At 40.7% G+C, this 20,825-nt stretch overlaps 1 protein-coding gene across 2 annotated transcripts; it reads left to right on the top strand.

Moving 5' to 3' along the window:
- The first annotated feature begins 340 nt into the window (after window positions 1-340).
- Window positions 341-20,591, top strand: CREG1 (cellular repressor of E1A stimulated genes 1). 2 transcript variants are annotated; one of them, XM_060033502.1, is made up of 4 exons: window positions 341-729; window positions 3,558-3,677; window positions 4,990-5,174; window positions 19,237-20,591. In XM_060033502.1, the coding sequence occupies exons 1-4, from the start codon at window positions 385-387 to the stop codon at window positions 19,238-19,240; spliced, it is 654 nt and encodes a 217-aa protein (XP_059889485.1). In that variant the 5' UTR covers window positions 341-384; the 3' UTR covers window positions 19,241-20,591. The 2 variants fall into 2 exon arrangements, with proteins under 2 accessions (XP_059889485.1, XP_059889492.1); XM_060033509.1 differs by lacking the exon at window positions 19,237-20,591 and having other exon boundaries at window positions 4,990-5,178.
- Window positions 20,592-20,825: the final 234 nt, after the last annotated feature.

Genomic DNA, 20,825 nt, shown 5'->3' with positions numbered 1-20,825 from the left:
GGTATTGAAGGAAGGCGTACGGGTGAAGAGACTGGTCCTTTCCTAGTAGTATGACTTAGACAACTGCTTAATTTCTCTAAGCCTTCGTTTTTCCATCCGTCAAACAAAACAAATCCCATTTAGGACGATTTCCCAATCCTGTCAGCGGCAGGGCGGAACGGTAAGAAGGTGAATCAACAGTCGGGTCCCAGCAGGCTGAGGAGCAGGCCTAGGGACACGCCCCCCCGCCCACCACTCCCGTACTTCGATTGGTTCTCTTCGGAGGGGCGGGACTGGCTTGCCCGCGGTGGGCGGGGCCGGTAGCGCTGGGCGGGGCCCGTAACGCTGGGCTAGCCTTGGGCCTCGTAGGTCATAGGGCTCCGGACTCTCGAAGGGGTCACCGCCATGGCCGGGCGTGCCCGCGGGTCCGCGCGTGCAGTTCTCGCTTTCCTGCTGGTGCCTGCACTGGTGGCTCTGCTGGTGGCGCCGGCGCGGGGCCGGGGTGGCCGGGGCCACGGGGACTGGGGCGCCGCCGAGCAGCTGCCGCCCCGCGAGAACGCGGCGCTGGTGGCTCGCTTCGTGACGAACGTCTGCGACTGGGGCGCGCTGGCCACCATCTCCACTCAGGAGGGGGTGCGCGGCCGCCCCTTCGCCGACGTCTTATCGCTCAGCGACGGGCCCCCGGCCAAGGGCAGCGGCGTGCCCTACTTCTACCTGAGCCCGATGCAGCAGTCGGTGGGCAACCTGAAGGTGAGCGGGCGGGGCCGTGTGGCTCCGCGGGCCGGAGCGCGAGCCTTTTGACTATAGCTTGAATTCTGCTTGCGAAGGAGAGCCAGCCTCGTAGAGTTAAGAATTTGAACCCAGCCCAAACCCCTGCCTCTTCTCTCCCGCGCTGGCCGGGCTGACATTGCAGTTTTCCAGTTGTTGGGCAACTAAATACCAGGAATTTCACACACGCCCTCGCCACCGCGCCACTCACTTGGGGCGAATTCTTTACCAGCACCTGGAGGACTTCTCAGCCCTGAGTCGTCTTGGGGCACGGTGTCTCATTAACTGGGCTCTAATATTAAAAGTTTTACCGGGTGTAGAGGCTGTTGGGTAGTTTAGCACTTTGTATAAGTGGCTTCGGGATTTCTCTTTGACACCGCTTCTTTTGAGCTAAGGATTTTCCCTTCAGCAGCATGAAGCGAACAGACAACCTCGTGAATGATTATTGCAGTCTTTAGGCCTCGTGTGCACATGAGCTTCCCTAACACAGGTCATAGAGTGGTGGCCCATGAGCTGATCAGGCCCACAGACTGGTTTTCTTTGGCCCACGCAGAGTTCTGTTTCGTTTTTAATAAATCTGAATTAATTATCAACATTCAAAAATGGAGATTGCAACTAAACGTCTAAATTTCTAACTTCTTGAAACATTGGAAGCTCTGTGGCACTGGGGGCCTGCATTCTTTGAGCAGAACCAGAAGCAGCTGCCTCCTTAGCCAAGACACATACAGCCCCATTCACCATTTGCTTATTCCCAGCCCACTCCGCTCCACTCCCTTAGACATTTGCTCAGAGCAAGCTCATTCCACTCCCACCAGTGCTGTTCAAACTTGGCTGCAAATACAGTCACCTGGGAAGACTTTTAAAAAGACAATTCCAAGACATTTTACTAAAAACACATTTTATAAAAAAAAAAACAAAACACCCCAAATCCCTCCCTGATGCTTCTAATATTGGGGGAGGGCAGTGAGAACCACTGCTATACATGAATATATTTAAACTTTTGCTGATACTATCTTCCTCGTTTTAGGAAATGTGGAAACTCAAACTCAGAGGTGCAGAGACTCACTTGTGACTAGTTAGCTAATGGCTGTCAGGTGGAACTTGAGCTCAGGTCTTTGACATCTCTAGAAAAAGACAGTGGTGAGGCACTTGCCCAGGATTTCAGGTTCGTGATTGCAGTGAAAAGGCATGGCCACATCAGAATTAGTCTGACTCTGATGCCATCAATTAACCAGTCAAAGCTGGTTTCTGCTTTCTACTTTTCCCCTCCTTCTGACCTCTGTCTTCTTCCTGTCTGCTCTTGTGTACCCTACCCACCAGATTTACATGAACAAAATACCACTCAGCATTGCCGTCTGCCCAGAAACCTTTAACAACATCTGGCTGCCTAGAGCTGCATAGGATTCACCTGGGTGTTTGTTAAAAATGCAGATACCTGGGCTGGGAATGGAGCCCAGAAATCAGCATTTTAACAAGCTCTCCAGGTAAGTGGTTCTTGGAAAGCCCTGACAGATGCCAGCCTATAAGATACAATCTTGGCTCCTTAGCTTGGAGGTGAACCACCCTTACTACCCCCAGCCCCTGACCTCCCCCCACCTTGTCCCCAACCCCCTTCCCTCAGGAAACCTTTCTTTCAAGCAAATTGGGTTTTCACTACTCCCAGTTGTGTCTTACACTTTCCCAGTTCTGTGTTTTTGCAGTTACCATTCCCTTTACCTTTAATACGTCTTCCCACTTTTGTGCTGATTTGACTATCTTATAAGGCTTTCTAGTGTTTCCGTATCACTCCAGGCTGTGCTGACATCGTCTTACTCTGAACTTCAAATACACTTAACTTGGCAATTACTTGGCAATTGGTACCATTCACTTGGCAATTAGTTATGTGCTGCTTTTTGACCTCTTCTGTGTCTTTGTGCTGCATTTTAAAAATTTTATTTATGTCTGACTTTTCAACCAGATTATAAACTTACAGAGAAGGGAAAGACCTTATCTGAGTCTCCCCCTCCCCTATTTTTGGTCTCCTATAGTGCCTTACCTAATAGTTTGTCGACAGCGAATACTTGGCCTAATGATTCCAAAGAGATCTCTTTATGACTCACTGTTTTGATGGGTCACTGTGAGATGGCACAATTCCCCACACAAGACACTTGGGGTTTAAAACACTAAATACAGCATGTGAATTTTATTGTAATCTGTCAACAATGCCTTTTATGAAGCTGATTTCCGAATAAGAAAGAGTTAGAAATTTTGCTTGCATCACATTTTTAATCTAAGAATTCTCTTATTGCTAGAACAGGAATGAGCAGCTTCTCCAATTTTGAAATCACATGACAGTTTCTGCTAGCACAAGATAACCAAGAAGCATGATTCAGCTACTTTCTTGCTTAAATTGTACAATTAGCTAGTTGAGCCACTGTGGTATTTTTATGCACTAGTTTCACATTAGTCTAATCCTTTAGTTCTTTCAGTGAAGACTAGAGATCAGCCTTGTATTTGGGTGGTACTGTAATTATAATTCCTCTGGTGAATATGGGACAAATTAAGAGTTTAAGAGAAAAAAAGCATTAAAATCATCCTTACCAAGTCAATTGATTTTAAATATGAAACAACATCCAACACACCTTTTTTGGAGAAAGGGTAAAGATCAGTCTCTATCCAAGTAGTAATTTCCCCAAGTGGAAGGTGGTATTTTCCAATTCATTGTTTCATGGAAGAACGGTCAAGCTCTGGGGACGGTATGCAACTTGTGAAATTGATAACCTCTCCAGAGACAGTATTTCACGTGAGAGGTCTTCATTTTCTCTCTACAGGAGAATCCATATGCTACGCTGACCATGTCTTTGGCAGAGACTAGTTTCTGCAGGAAATATGGATTTGATCCCCAAAGTCCCCTCTGTGCTCACATAATACTATCAGGAACTGTTATCAAGGTAAATATTTATCCTACAAGAACAGATACTTGTTTTAGAAGAGCATCATGTTATTAACAATGAAGGAAGAGATATCTTAGAATAAAATAAAATTGATTTGTGGTTGAGATACAGAATTAGAATATGTTCTAGTATGTAATTTCATGAACGCTAACAGTTTTAATCAGTTGCTTTCATATAGATGTTCAATAAGATATTTATGAGGAAAATGAACTATTTTTTGAAGCCGAACAGATATAACAGCTATTAAGCGCGTATATGAGGAACATCTGCTCAGCCAAAATTTATACTCCTGACCATGTTGTACGTTGTACAGTATTTCCCATGTTTGGGTTCCTTGTCTCCATATTTTAACAATGACTTAGAGCAGAGAGTGGATTTAGTAGGTTAAAAGGGGAGTATCCAGTATTAAATACTAGAAATGAATTTAGACAGTTTGGGGTGAGTGCTAGAGGGAAGAGGTTAAATAAAATCGTGGGAAGGGCAAAGGGCGAGGTGTCATGGGAACTGATCTGATCGCCAAGCAGCAGACCACCTTCTTGACCTTGTCAATCATGAATACCTCAGATAAGTTTTATCTGTGGTCTCAAAATTCTATGTGGATGCATCTCTAGAGTTGAGTGTCCTTCACTGGCAAGAGAAAGAGGGGCAGCAGATACTCTTGAGTTCCATTGTGCTTCTTCTAAAGACTTTTATCCTTTGTGTACACTCATCTACGTGTTTAACATGTGCATGTAATGGGATAAAAGTGCTAATGTTACATAGCATAACCACCAGTAGCATTTTATTATAGCACTTTGTGCCAATTACTCTGATAGCTCACAATTGCTATTTAGCAGCGAAAATTGGTTCTCATGATGGTTTCCCACTTTATTATGGTATGTGTTATCACCAACGTTTGAAATCTCCATTGTTCTCTGCATTTCTTCAAATTTCCTTTACTTCCTCTTGATTCCTTAAGATCAGAATTTATAGTAGATTTTAAATGTTCTCAGCACGAGGGAAAAAAAAAGAAAAAGAAAAAAGATGAGAAAAAAATTGTGTCTATGTGTGGTGATGGATGTTAACTAAACTTGTGGTGATTATTTTGCAATGTATGCACATAACAAACATTATGTTGTACACCTAAAACGAATACAATGTTATATGTCAATTATAGATCGTTAATTTTAAAAATAAAAATTAAAAAATTAGGATTTATAACTAAATAAACTCTTTAGGATTTGTGGAATGCTAGAATCACACATTCTTAACAGCCAAGAAAACAAAACGTCACTGCTATGAGTAGGTTTATTTTACGTATGTCTTTTAGGTGAGCGAAGCAGAAATGGATGTTGCAAGGAATTCATTATTCATTCGACACCCTGAGATGAAAACCTGGCCATCCAGCCATAATTGGTTCTTCGCTAAGTTGAATATAACCAATATCTGGGTCGTGGACTACTTTGGTGGACCAAAAATAGTGACGCCTGAAGAATATTATAATGCCACATTTCAGTAAGTATTTACATGTCTTTCATCTTTCTAATATTACAGCCCTTTTAGAAGGTTCTCAACCTTCTAAAGCAAGGGAGTCTTAACCATTTCATGTACCATGGATCCCTTTGGCAAGCTGGTAAGTCCTACAACTCCCCTAGGAATAATATTTTTTAAATGCATGAAGTACACAGGATTACAAAAGAAATCAACTATATTGAAATACCTTTATAAAAATATTTTATAAAATGCGTGGTGTAGTAATATGTTGGCTTTTTAATGAATATGTTAAATAATAAGGTCTAGTAGTGCGTCCATAACTTTTCTGCACTTTCAGAGTAGTGAGAACTGAATATATTAAGACATCTGCAGCAACTCTACCATGATGTGAGAGTATCTGCAATTTCTATATTTCTGTTGCTGGCCATCACAGATACACTGTCACCACTGTGGTTTATTGCCTACGTTCATCATTGAAAAGAATGATACATTTCAGTTAGAGCTTAATGAAAATGAAAACTTTTTCCATCCCAATTTTTTCCCATCACAACCCCCCTGAACTCTATCTACAAACTAGGACACCAGGTGGAGATTCTATTATTTTTTCTTTTTTTTCTCTGCACGCCATGGCTTGAAGGATCTTAGTTCCCTGACAAGGGATTGAACCTGGGCCGTGGCATTGAACGCATGGAGCCCTAACCACTGGACTGCCCGGGAATTCCTGAGACCCCATTTTAAGGCTATGCTTCTGGGGCCCTGGGTGGAGACCAGTTCTGACCCGTGGTGGCATTTTCTCATAAGAATCAGACCTGGGTGCTTCCAGACCATGAGGGATCCACATCGAGTCCGAGCACGTGACCCCTGTCCTGTGAGCACCTGTGGAGGTGTGTGGTGTATTCCTCCAGGAAGTGGATACTTAGAGGGAAGGAGTCATGGGAGAGAATGAACGAGAAGAACATAACCTGAAGATGGAAAAGGGACAGGAAAGAAGGGTCTGATCAGATTCTTTGAAATTAGGTCAGGGTTCAAATGAAGGAATACAGGGACTTCCGTGGTGGTCCAGAGGTTAGATCTTCGCACTTAGTTCCCCACTTGGGGAACTAAGATCCTGCAAGCTGCGAGGCATGACCAAAAACAAACAAAACAAAACAACCCCCCCCCCCCCAAAAACAAATGAAGGCATACAAGGGACTGATACTTTTCCCAGGCGACACAGGTCACGGTGGCATGTCTGGCAGCCTCAAGGTCTAGCGGATGGTGATGACAATAACAGTAGCAGTAGCGTTTGTTGAGCATTTCTGGCTGGTGCTGTACTGGCAGCTTTACATGTCTGAACTCACTGAATTCTCACTGCAATCCTATGAGTTAGGTAGTGTTTTTCTTCATTTATGAGATAGAGAGCTGATGCGCAGAAAAGAAAGAAACTGGCCTAAAGCCTCACAGCCAGTAAGCAATGGTGCTGGGATGCAAACCCCAGCATTCTAGCTCCACAGCCCTCAACTTGCTTCTAACCAAGATGTTTTGCTGCCCCTCTGGTTACCTTACTGGCAGCTGGCCAGGCTTCAATTCCAGTGTAATTTAAACACTTTCTACTTGTAACAGACTGACTGCTGTTTGTGGAGATTAGGGTGACATGCTAAGCTAGACCTGTAGGTTGCAGTTCAGGTTTGGGTTTAAATTCTCAGCATTCGTTTATTCTGTCTTATTCTATTGTACAACAGTTCTGTGGTGAACTATTGACTTTCCACCATGACTGTAAGTCTCTTCATAGCAAAGCTCAGGTTTTAGTTTTGGTTTTTCATTCCAAACTGGACCTAGGACAGTACATGGCACAGAGCAGGTGTTTAATAAATACTGGCTACTTTTCAGGCTGATCCTTTGAGACAAAGATTCTCGACTTCCTTGTTTGAATAAAGAATCTAACAGTCATGGTGTTTATTCCGCTGCCATGCATGCAGGAGAAGAGACCTGGGCCAGTGATTGTCTCCTGGACACGAAAAGCCATCTTACTTTATAGGAAGACAGAGGTAGCAATTACAACATTATGGCAGGGCAACAAATTATCAAGGAGGAAGGCCAGTAAGATAATAGGCCTGCTCTTTGAGGTTAAAGATCACTTTTACAGGACATAACAATCTCTGAAGTACAGTTATCTTTGTATAAATAATATGCCCGAGGGCAATGCTTGCTTTAATAACAAAATAAAACTGGGTTTTCCCATAAGTCTCCACACTGAATAAGTGAGTAAAATAGATAAATTTGAGGTTCCCACTTAATTAACACAGACGAGTGGGCCTTTTCTGCAGCTCAGAGTTAAAAGGGAGCACTCTCTCCTGTCCTTCTGAGAGGAGGACAGAAGACTAGCCCAGGGTGTGACCCATCCTGAGACAGGACTCCAGAATCCTAGGAATGGGCAGTGACTTGAAGGTGACCTTCCCGAACAGGTGCCTCTGACTCCATTTCAGAGTCCAGGAGTGGGTGCCCCACCATCCCACCCACCAGGTTTGCCATCAGAACTGTTCAATAGCCCAAGAGAGTATACAATAGTCCTTGCCTTGCTGGACTCATATTGAACGGAAGGTTGATGTTCACCCAAAGTATTTGCGCTCATGCTTGAGTAAGCAGTTCTCATAAGTACCTCTCTCTGTTAAGTATGAGCAGCAGGCCTCTCTCTGTTAAGTATGAGCAGCAGGCCTCTGGGCTGCCCACGTGTTCCCTGGCAAAGACAGAGGTAATGAGAGGTCACAGCCTACAAGCCTGCCCGCTCTGCCTTACCTGGAGCTGGATTTCCTGATGGCAGTGGTCGGGGCCGCAACAGGAAAATGGGTCAAGGTCACGTCCCCGGCTGGATGCTGGCTGATTGCTGCTCTTTTGCCCTAATGTTCAGGACCCCTTCTGTTCTCGACTGTTTTTGTCTTTTAAACCTTCAGATATTCTTGAATGAGATGATCACAGCAGCCACAGCTGCTGATGAATGTTTCATCCCAGCAGCGTTTGCTAAGTGTGTCAGCATCATACTTGGAGAGGAGGAATGATGGCCGAGATGAAGATTCCTAGCTAGGCCTGACCCTAAACCAGAACTCAGGAATCTGCATTTTAGCAAACTCAGATGATTCTTTTTTTTAAATTTTTTTTATTTGCAAATCATATATTTGATAAGGGGTTAATATACAAAATATATAAAGAATTCATACAACTCAATAGCAAATAAAACAAACAATCCAATTACAAATGGGCAGAGGATCCGATTAGACGTTTCTCCAAGAAGACATACATGGCCAGGTACATGAAAAGATGCTCAGCATCACCGATCATCAGGAAGATGCAAGTCAAAACCTTAATGAGATATCACCTCACATGTGTTAGAATGGCTGTTATCAAAAAGACAAGAAATAACAAGTATTGGTGAGGATGTGGAGAACGGGGAACCCCTATGCACTGTTAATGGGAATGCAAATTGGCGCAGCCACCATGGAAAACAGCATGGAGATTCCTCAAAAACTTAAAAACAGGACTAACATATGTTTCCAGCAATTCCATTTCTGGGTATTTATCTGAAGAAAATGCAAACCCTAATTTGAAAAGCTGTATGCACCCCATGTTCATTGCAGCATCATTCGCAATAGCCAAGACAGGGAAACAACCTGTGTCCATTGATGGATGGATAGAAAAAGAAAATGTGATTGCTGTATCTCTCTATATAGATATAGGAATATTATTCAGCCATATAAAAGAAGGAAATCTTGTCATTTGTAACAAAATGGATGTACTTTGAGTGCATTATGCTAAGTGAAAAAGTCAGACAGAGAAAAATACTGTATTATATGTGGAATCTAAACAACAAATAAGCAAACCAACAAAAAACCAAAGCAAAGCCAACTCATGGGTACAGAGAACAGATTGGTGGCTACCAGAGGCGGGGTGGGGTGGGGTGGGTGAAACAGGTTAAGGGGGTCAAAAGGTACAAACTTCCTGTTATAAAATAAACAAATCATGTGAATATAGTATACAGCGTGGTGACTATAGTTTATAATACCATACTGCAGATTTGACGGTTACTGAGTAAATAGATCTTAAAAGTTCTCATCCCAAGAAAAAAAATTTTGTAACTCTGTGTGATGATGGATGTTAACTAGACTCCTGATGATCATTTCTCAGTGTATACAAACGTGGAATCATTATGTTGTACACCTGAAACTAATATGTTATATGTCAATTATACCTCAATTAAAAAAAGAAGTGATTGTATAAGTGTTCAAAAATATAGATGCAGTGTGGCGTTCTTTTCTTTTCCTTTTAAATAAATCCCGTATTTAAATCTAAATCTTTTTTTTTTTTTTCCTTGGCTGTGCTGGGTCTGTTGCTGTGTGGGCTTTCTGTAGTTGCGGTGAGCGGGGCTACTCTTCATTGCAGTGTGTGGGCTTCTCATTGCAGTGGCTTCTCTTATTGCAGAGCACAGGCTCTAGGCATGTGGGCTTCAGTAGTTGTGGCGCTTGGGCTCAGTAGTTGTGGCTCGCGGTTTCAGTAGTTGTGGCTTGCGGGCTCTAGAGCACAGGCTCAGTAGTTGTGGCACACGGGCTTTGTTGCTCTGCGGCATGTGGAATCTTCCCAGACCAGGGCTCGAACCCCTGTCCCCTGCATAGGCAGGCAGATTCTTAACCACTGTGCCACCAAGGAATCCCTAAACTTTTTTTTTTTAATATTTATTTATTATTTATATGGCTGCGCTGCGTCTTAGTTGTGGCATGTGGGATCTTTAGTTGCTATGTGCACGATCTTCATTGTAGCATGTGGGAACTATAGTTGTGGCATGTGGGATCTTTAGTTGTGGCATGCTAACTCTTAGTTGCAGCATGTGGGATCTAGTTCCCTGACTAGGGATAGAATCCGGGCCCCCTGCATTGGGAGCACAGAATCTTAGCCACTGGACCACCAGGAAAGTCCCATGGACTTTAATTTAAAGTATTAGATTTTATACTCCAATAAAGATGTTTAAAAAAAAAAGCATTAGATTTTAGATTATGGAACATTCATATAATGAACCGTAAAGCAGTCATTGGAAGTGATGTAATTAGACATAGACATGTAAAGATGATCACAATATATTAAGTTTAAAAAGCAAGTTACAAAACTGTATGTGTCATAAATGCCATTTAAAAACATATAGTAAAAATAACCTACTCTAGTAATAGAAAAAGAGTTCCGGCAAGACACATTAAAACCTTACAGTATATAATTCAACAATAAAAATATAGTTAATTCAGTTAAAAAACAGGCAAAGGATTTGACATATGTATGAATATTAGTCAGTCATAAAGAAGAAGGGAATCTTGCCATTTGCTACAACATGGCTGGACCTTGAGGGCATTACGTTAAGTGAAAAAAATCAGACGAAGAAAGACAAGTCCTGTATGATCTCACTTATTTGTGGAATCTAAAAATAGAAATAAAAAATTTGAAAAAACCCCAAACCCTGAACTCACAGATACAGAGAACAGATTGGTGGTTGCCAGAGGTGGGAGGTGGGCGGGGGTGGGTGAAATGGGTGAAGGGGGTCAAAAAGTACAAACTTCCAGTTATAAAATAAGTCATGAGGATATAATGTACAGAATGGTGACTATAGTTAATAATACTGTGTTGTATGTTTGAAAGTTGCTAAGAGAGTAGATCTTAAAAGTTCTTATCACAAGAAAAAAAACATAACTGTGCAGTGTTAGAAATTAAGTAGCCTGGGTAATCATTTTACTATACATACATATTTCAAATCTTTATGGCTGTGCACCTGAAACTAATGTTATGTGTAAAATAAGCATAATACAAAATATACAGTTAGAAGGAGCAGCAAGAAATATGAAAATCTGAAGGAAGGAGAAATCACTTCAGCATAGTGGGATTAGGGAAGGTTTCGTTGGAAGAGTTAGCATATGAGTTGGGCCTTTTAAAGATAGCAATTTGGTATGTGTGAAAGGAAGAGACAGTATGCTAGGCAAGGGAACGACATAGATTTAAAAAAAGAGCAAGGAATTGTGAGATGGGGTCAAAGAATGGTGTTTAGTTTCACTTGGAGGATGGTAGAAGGTAATTTCAGAAGGTAGGTTTGGGCCAGTTTGTAGAAGACGTTGAGTATGAGATTAAAATGCATATGTTACTTTGGATTAGAACAGAAGGATGTGTATGCTATTTTATGGTATCAGTGAAATGACCTCACCCACAGCGTTAGTCAGGAGGGTCCAAGTTATGTCTCTTACGTTGTTAAGAGATGACATTTAAATTTCAGTGGCTTAAGAAAACAAAAGTCAAAGGTTTATTTTTATTTATGCAAATTCTGCCATGGATTTGGGCAGTTCTCCAGGACAATTATCCTCTGTGTGTTGGTTGGCTCCGCAGTCTGGTCTCTGTGGACCCTGTGGAACCTCCATGTTAACACAGGCTTCCACAATGGCTGTGGCAAGAAAAAAGTTCTGAAAGCTTACCCATCTGGAACTAAGTTACTTTGTTCTAGAAGCCACACACGCACTGCTTCTGCTTACAGCTCATTGGCCAGACAAGTACCGTGGCCCTTCCTAATGCATGTGGGGACTGGGAAGTATGGTCTCTGTGTGTCTGGAAATGGAGAGGACATGGATACTGAGGAGGCCTAGTAATGTCCACCACACCCAGACTGGCAGAAAATCACTGTGATTCAGAACAAGATTGTATTTACAAACAAAATAGAGATACGTAAGGCTTCTAATACTCTATTAACAGAAATTTCCCCATCTGTTGCATTTACAACTTGCAAATGAAGGAAATATTGTTTACGGTTTATCCACCCACAACACATAATGAGAGGAAGATAGCTACTTATTTCTGTAGTCTGCCTGTTATTATCTCTAGGGCAGCATAAATTGGTGTATGTTGTATGGGGCATAAGCTCTGCCGACACACAGCTGACACCTCACTTGGCTTCAGCTGCAAGCTGCAGTCTAGCCATTATAGACCACATCTTCCAAAAGATGCCTCCTCATCAGAATGTGATGAGAGAGAAGGCCATGCTTAAGGAAAGAAGAACACTGATGTAATGTGTATACACACAGTCGCCTGTATGTGGTGTGAACATGTTACATGATCTATATAAATGGAAGATATTTTGAGAATGGAATGTAGAGCTAGTATGGCTTAGTCAAAAGTGCCTGAGCTTTGGAGTCAGAGATCAATAAGCTACAGTCCTAACTGTATGAACTAATTGCTCTGTGACTTCGAGCCTCAGTTTCTCATCTTTTTTTGTTGTTGTTGTTCACACAAACACACGCTGTATTTTATTTTTACAAGAGATAAATAAACTGACACCAAGCATTGTAAATGGATGACCGCAACAATGATTGCAATTACCAAACACAAAACACACTCACAGTATGTCATAATATTGACATTCAGTCCAGGAATCCTCCACTGTAACAGCTCCTTTACTTTGCAGTGAAAATTGATTTGTATATTTTTTGCCTCTGAGTCCTTGTGGGGTTTTTTTTTTTATTCAAACAGAAAGTCACAAAAATTAAAATCATCCTCATCAGTTCACTCAGTCCCATGTAATTATTTTTTCATCTTGATCTTTTGTTAGCACTTTTATGAATTCATCAGTTTTCCATTAGAGTTCTGAAAATGCTTATTCATTCAGTTCAGCAGTATAGTCAGTTACCAGAAACCTGTACTTGTCAGAGTCTTTTCCATGAATTCCTTGAAGATGAAAGCCTTTTATAGGAACATTTTTGCAAAAGCATCAGAGTACACCCAGAACTGTCTGTAAATGACAAAAGACTTAAAAATGACCATGGTTAAAGATTTGATGAAAGTTCATAATAATGCAATTGACAAGGAAATTTAGTTATTTCTGAGATATACATTTTAAAGTAATTACTAGAATTATGACTTATAACATTATACCAGAACATATAAGATTTTTAGAAATTTCATGTAATGTCTGAAACATTTATATTAACATATTTCCATACAAATAACCCAAAGAAAGTTTAGTATTAGTTGTTTCTTTGTTTTTTTTTTATACTGCAGGTTCTTATTAGTCATCAATTTTATACACATCAGTGTATACATGTCAATCCCAATAGCCCAATCCCGCACACCACCATCCCTACCCCACTGCGGTTTTCCCCCCTTGGCGTCCATACATTTGTTCTCTACATCTGTGTCTCAACTTCTGCCCTGCAAACCGGTTCATCTATACCATTTTCCTAGGTTCCACATACATGCGTTAATATACGATATTTGTTTTTCTCTTTCTGACTTACTTCACTCTGTATGACAGTCTCTAGATCCATCCATGTCTCAACAAATGACTCAATCTCGTTCCTTTTGGTGGCTGAGTAATATTCCATTTTATATATGTACCACATCTTCTTTATCCATTCCTCTGTCAATGGGCATTTAGGTTGCTTCCATGACCTGGCCATTGCAAATAGTGCTGCAATGAACATTGGGGTGCATGTGTCTTCTCGAATTATGGCCTTCTCTGGGTATATGCCCAGTAGTGGGATTGCTGGATCATATGGTAATTCTATTTCTAGTCTTTTAAGGAACCTCCACACTGTTCTCCACAGTGGCCGAACCAATCCACATTCCCACCAACAGTGCAAGAGGGCTCCCTTCTCTCCACACCCTCTCCAGCACCCGTTGTTTGTGGATTTTCTGATGATGCCCATTCCAACTGGTGTGAGGTGATACCTCATTGTAGCCTTGATCTGCATTTCTGTAATAATCAGTGATGTTGAGCAACCCTTCATGTGCTTCTTGGCCATCTGTATGTCTTCTTTGGAGAAATGTCCACCCAGGTCCTCTGCCCATTTCTGGATTGGGTTGCCTGCTTCTTTAACATTGAGCTGCATGAGCTGTTTATATATTTTGGAGATTAATCCTTTGTCCGTTCATTCATTTGCAAATATTTTCTCCCATTCTGAGGGTTGTCTTTTAGTCTTGTTTATGGTTTCCTTTGCTATGCAAAAGCATTGAAGTTTCATTAGGTCCCATTTGTTTGTTTTTATTTCCATTACTCTAGGAGGTGGATCAAAAAAGATCTTGCTGTGATTTATGTCAAAGAGTGTGCTTCCAATGTTTTCCTATAAGAGTTTTATACTGTCCAGTCTTAATTTAGGTCTCGAATCCATTTTGAGTTTATTTTTGTGTATGGTGTTAGGGAGTGTTCTAATTTCATTCTTTTACATGTAGCTGTCCAGTTTTCCCAGCACCACTTATTGAAGAGACTGTCTTTTCTCTATTGTATATCTTTGCCTCGTTTGTCATAAATCAGTTGACCATAGGTGTGTGGGTTTATCTCTGGGATTTCTATGTTGTTCCATTGATCTATGTTTCTGTTTTTGTGCCAGTACCATATTGTCTTGATCACAGTAGCTTTTTAGTATAGTCTGAAGTCAGGAAGTCTGATTCCTCCAGCTCCGTTTTTTTCCCTCAAGACTGCTTTGGCTATTCGGGGTCTTTTGTGTCTCCATACAAATTTAAATATAATTTGTTCTAGTTCTGTAAAAAATGCCATTGGTAATTTGATAGGGATTGCATTGAATCTGTAGATTGCTTTGGGTAGTATAGTCATTTTCACAATATTGATTCTTCCAATCCAAGAACATGGTATATCTGTCCATTTGTTGGTATCATCTTTAATTTCTTTCATCAGGGTCTTACAGTTTTCTGCAGACAGATCTTTTGTCTCCCTAGGTAGGTTTATTCCTAGGTATTTTATTCTTTTTGTTGCAATGGTAAATGGGAGTGTTTCCATAATTTCTCTTTCAGACTTTTCATCATTAGTGTATAGGAATGCAAGAGATTTCTGTGCATTAATTTTGTATCCTGCAACTTTACCAAATTCATTGATTAGCTCTAGTAGTTTTCTGGTGGCATCTTTAGGATTCTCTATGTATAGTATCATGTCGTCTGCAAACAATGACAGTTTTACTTCTTCTTTTCCAATTTGTATTCCTTTTATTTCATTTTCTTCTCTGATTGCCATGGCTAGGACCTCCAAAACTATGTTGAATAATAGTGGTGAGAGTGGACATCCTTGTCTCATTCCTGATCTTAGAGGAAATGCTTTCAGCTTTTCACCGTTGAGAATGATGTTTGCTGTGGGTTTGTCATATATGGCCTTTATTATGTTGAGGTAGGTTCCCTCTCTGCCCACTTTCTGGAGAGTTTTTATCATAAATGGGTGTTGAATTTTGTCAAAAGCTTTTCCTGCATCTGTTGAGATGATCATATGTTTTTTTCCCTTCAGTTTGTTAATATGATGTATCACATTGATTGCTTTGCGTATATTGGAGAATCCTTGCATCCCTGAGATAAATCCCACTTGATCATGGTGTATGATCCTTTTAATGTGTTGTTGGATTCTGTTTGCTAGTATTTTGTTGAGGATTTTTACATCTATATTCATCAGTGATATTGGTCTGTAATTTTCTTCTTTTGTAGTATCTTTGTCTGGTTTTGCTATCAGGGTGATGGTGGCCTCATAGAATGAGTTTTTGGAGTGTTCCTTCCTCTGCAATTTTTTGGAAGAGTTTGAGAAGGATGGGTGTTAACTCTTCTCTAAATGTTTGATACAATTCACCTGTGAAGCCATCTGGTCCTGGACTTTTGTTTGCTGGAAGATTTTTAATCACAGTTTTAATTTCATTACTTGTGATTGGTCTGTTCATATTTTCTGTTTCTTCCTGATTCAGTCTTGGAAGGTTATACCTTTCTAAGAATTTGTCCATTTCTTCCAGGTTGTCCATTTTATTGTCATAGAGTTGCTTGTAGTAGTCTCTTAGGATGCTTTGTATTTCTGCAATGTCTGTTGTAACCTCTCCTTTTTCATTTCTAATTTTATTGATTTGAGTCCTCTCCCTCTTTTTCTTGGTGAATCTGGCTAATGGTTTATCAATTTTGTTTATCTTCTCTAAGAACCAGCTTTTAGTTTTATTGATCTTTGCTATTGTTTTCTTTGTTTCTATTTCATTTATTTCTGCTCTGATCTTGATGATTTCTTTCCTTCTGCTAACTTTGGGTTTTGTTTGTTCTTTTTTCTCTAGTTCTTTTAGGTGTAAGGTTAGATTGTTTATTTGAGATTTTTCTTGTTTCTTGAGGTAGGCTTGTATAGCTATAAACTTCCCTCTTAGAACTGCTTTTGCTGCATCCCATAGGTTTTGGATCGTTGTGTTTTCATTGTCATTTGTCTCTAGGTATTTTTTGATTTCCTCTTTGATTTCTTCAGTGAACTCTTGGTTATTTAGTAACATATTGTTTAGCCCTCATGTGTTTGTGTTTTTTACGTTTTTTTCCCTTTAATTCATTTCTAATCTCATAGTGTTGTGGTCGGAAAAGATGCTTGATATGATTTCAGTTTTCTTAAATTTACTGAGGCTTGATTTGTGACCCAAGACGTGATCTATCCTGGAGAATGTTCCATGTGCACTTGAGAAGAAAGTGTAATCTGCTGTTTTTGGATGTAATGTCCTATAAATATGAATTAAATCTATCTGGTCTATTGTGTCATTTAAAACTTCTGTTTCCTTATTTATTGTCATTTTCGATGATCTGTCCATTGGTGTAAGTGAGGTGTTAAAGTCCCCCACTATTGTGTTACTGTCGATTTCCTCTTTTACAGCTGTTAGCAGTTGCCTTATGTATTGAGGTGCTCCTATGTTGGGTGCATATATATTTATAATTGTTATATCTTCTTCTTGGATTGATCCTTTGATCATTATGTAGTGTCCTTCCTTGTCTCTTGTAACATTCTTTATTTTAAAGTCTACTTTATCTGATATGAGTATAGCTTCTCCAGCTTTCTTTTGATTTCCATTTGCATGGAATATCTTTTTCCATCCCCTCACTTTCAGTCTGTATGTGTCCCTAGGTCTGAAGTAGGTCTCTTGTAGACAGCATATATATGGGTCTTGTTTCTGTATTCATTCAGCAAGCATGTGTCTTTTGGTTGGAGCATTTAATCCATTCACGTTTAAGGTAATTATCGATATGTATGTTCCTGTGACCATTTTCTTAATTGTTTTGGGTTTGTTTTTGTAGGTCCTTTTCTTCTCTTGTGTTTCCCACTTGGAGAAGTTCCTTTAGCATTTGTTGTAGAGCTGGTTTGGTGGTGCTGAATTCTCTTAGCTTTTGCTTGTCTGTAAAGCTTTTGGTTTCTCCATCGAATCTGAATGAGATCCTTGCTGGGTAGAGTGATCTTGGTTGTAGGTTCTTCCCTTTCATCACTTTAAGTATATCATGCCACTCCCTTCTGGCTTGTAGAGTTTCTGCTGAGAAATCAGCTGTTAACCTTATGGGAGTTCCCTTGTATGTTATTTCTCCTTTTTCCCTTGCTGCTTTCAATAATTTTTGTTTGTCTTTAATTTTTGCCAATTTGATCACTGTGTGTCTTGATGTGTTTCTCCTTGGGTTTATCCTGTATGGGACTCGCTGCGCTTCCTGGACCTAGGTGGCTATTTCCTTTCCCATATTAGGGAAGTTTTCGACTATAATCTCTTCAAATATTTTCTCTGGTCCTTTTCTCTCTCTCTTCTCCTTCTGGGACCCGTATAATGCGAATGTTGTTGCATTTAATGTTGTCCCAGAGGTCTCTTAGGCTGTCCTCATTTCTTTTCATTCTTTTTTCTTTATTCTGTTCCACAGCAGTGAATTCCACCATTCTGTCTTCCAGGTTACTTATCCGTTCTTCTGCCTCAGTTATTCTGCTATTGATTCCTTCTAGTGTAGGTTTCATTTCAGTTATTGTATTGTTCATCTCTGTTTGTTTGTTCATTAATTCTTATAGGTCTTTGTTAAACATTTCTTGTGTCTTCTCGATCTTTGCCTCCATTCTTTTTCCGAGGTCCTGGATCATGTTCACTATCATTATTCTGAATTCTTTTTCTGGAAGGTTGCCCATCTCCACTTCATTTAGTTGTTTTTCTGGGGTTTTACCTTGTTCCTTCATCTGGTACATAGTCCTCTGCCTTTTCATCTTGTCTGTCTTTCTGTGAATGTGGTTTTCTTTCCATAGGCTGCAGAATTGTAGTTCTTCTTGCTTCTGCTGTCTGCCCTCTGGTGGATGAGGCTATCTAAGAGGCTTGTGTATGTTTCCTGATGGGTAGGACTGGTGGTTGGGTAGAGCTGGCTGTTGCTCTGGTGGGCAGAGCTCAGTAAAACTTTAATCCACTTGACTGCTGATGAGTGGGGCTGGGTTCCCTCCCTGTTGGTTGTTTGGCCTGAGGCAACCCAACACTGGAGCCTGTCCGGGCTCTTTGGTGGGGGTAATGACAGACTCTGGGAGGGCTCACACCAAGGAGTACTTCCCAGAACTGCCGCCAGTGTTCCTGTCCCCACAGTGAGCCACAGCCCCCACCCCACCCCACCCCCCCGCCTCGGCAGGAGACCCTCCAACACTAGCTGGTAGGTCTGGTTCAGTCTCCCCTGGGGTCACTGATCCTCCCCCTGGGTCCCGATGCACACACTACTTTGTGTGTGCCCTCCAAGAGTGGAGTCTCTGTTTCCCCCAGTCCTGTCGAAGTCCTGCAATCAGTTCCCACTAGGCTTCACAGTCTGATTCTCTAGGAATTCCTCCTCCCATTGCCGGACCCCCAGGTTGGGAAGCCTGACGTGGGGCTCAGAACCTTCACTCCAGTGGGTGGACTTCTGTGGTATAAGTGTTCTCCAGTCTGTGAGTCACCCGCCCAGCCGTTATGGGATTTGATTTTACTGTGATTGCGCCCCTCCTACCGTCTCGTTGTGGCTTCTCCTTTGTCTTTGGATGTGCGGTATCTTTTTTGGTCAGTTCCAGTGTCTTCCTGTCGATGATTGTCCAGCAGGTAGTTGTGATTCTGGTGTTCTCGCAGGAGGGAGTGAGAGCATGTTCTTCTACTCTGCCATCTTGGTTCCTCTCCCAGATGATTCTTTAGTACACTAAAGTGACTGAAATTAACTTGAGATCTTAAACTTTCAGATCAGAAGTTTCTCTAGTCCTTCCCTAGAATGAATTAACTTTTATGATTTGTCAACTCAGTTTAATGACATAATTTTTCTTCCCCTCTCTTCCCCTCTCTAGGTGAAGCAGCATGTGGCGAATTTAACCTCATGTGCGAAGTTTCTTAGGAAGTTTCATGCAGACTTAAAGCGCTTAATGTTTCTTTATGGAAAGTTTCCCAGAATATTAGACAGTTTTCTTTCCTTGCTTGCATGTTTACAGAATTGAGATGGATTGTTACTGCATTTCTTGGAAGATGAGATTGCTGGATATATTTATATATATTTTAGTATTTTGAAGCCATTTTCAGAGACATGTCATTCATTATGATCAAAGAAGTTTTGTTCCATCAATTCCAAATAGTTTGCCAATGGTGCTCCTTAAAGAGGCGTGGGTACCAGTTTTAGATTGCCCATTGGCATTTCAAAGTACTCAAGTACGTGTTTTTAATTACTGAAAACCACTGTGCTGGGGAGAGGTGTCATGCCTCCACGGCTGCTGCCTTAGCCTGTATTAAGGGCTTGGCTCCTGTTACAGTGCACCTGAATAAATCTTGCCAAGACAAACAAACAGTGATGAAACACAAGTGGAGCATCCCACTCATGGTCCATTTGTGTCTGACAGTCCTGGGTGTTGTTGATCCAACAACACAGGGCAAGACTATTTCTTATAAAGAAGTTTAAAAAAAGCTTTTGAAGTCTAAAGTGATAATTATCTAGAACAAAGGAAGTTCATAAAACTTCCTGAATTTGATTTAATCAAGGAAGTTCATAAAATTTTCTGAATTTGATTTCCCCAGCTAGGTGGACACTGTATAATTAGTTTCCTCCACTCAAAATACAGAGACACAAGCACACTTTTTTTTTTTTTTGCCCCAAAATGGGATTGCGAAGAAAGAAAAGAAAGGAGGGGATTTTGTGTGTAAATTGTTTCTGGTGTTCTTTTCTAAGTTAAGTTAACGCAGACATAGACCAGTTTAAACCAGGGCCCAAATCCATCTCCCAACCACTCTCTCTAGCTTTTTTTCTAATGCTACTCTCAACAACAAACTAAGCCTTCCTCAACTGCTTCAGATCTCTAAATGGCTTCTAATGCTGTTACTACCTAAATCATGTCATCAGAGGGAAAACAACGTGACTTTTAGAAAAGAAATCACATTTCTTCAGAAGGGAAAAAACTGTTTGCTTTTATTACCTATATACATGATTTCAGAAGACTGTATGAGATCCTTCATAAAGAGCTGTGTCAGGAGTCAAGCAACTGAATCCTTAAATGGCTAAGAGAGAGGAAGTTGAATATGAGTTTGAAGACTACAAAATGAACTTACCTGAAATCGAGCAAACAGCTTCTCTTTAAGAAAAATGATGTATCTTAAACTTGGTAGAGTAGGTTTCTTATTCGAGGCATTAATAATTAAAAGCATTATTTTCATGAAATATGTTGGATTTATTTTCTTATGCAGAGATGTTAATATTTATTACATGTTTTTTCACTGTCCACTGTTGAAACCCTTTTGTGTTTTTATTTTATAATCAACTTCTGGCTGCTTCAAAGCTGAAAATGAACAATTTGACTCTTTCCTATTGGTAAACAGCTCATCATGTCTTAAAATTTGGGGATTGGCCAGAATGCAGCCTTTGTCAAGGATCTTCCCTCAGGGCCTTGGGTGC

This window comes from Delphinus delphis, chromosome 1 (assembly GCF_949987515.2).
Source record: "Delphinus delphis chromosome 1, mDelDel1.2, whole genome shotgun sequence".
In the NCBI taxonomy this organism is placed as follows: Eukaryota; Metazoa; Chordata; class Mammalia; order Artiodactyla; family Delphinidae; genus Delphinus; species Delphinus delphis.
This window is presented reverse-complemented; position numbering and strand designations above follow the sequence as displayed.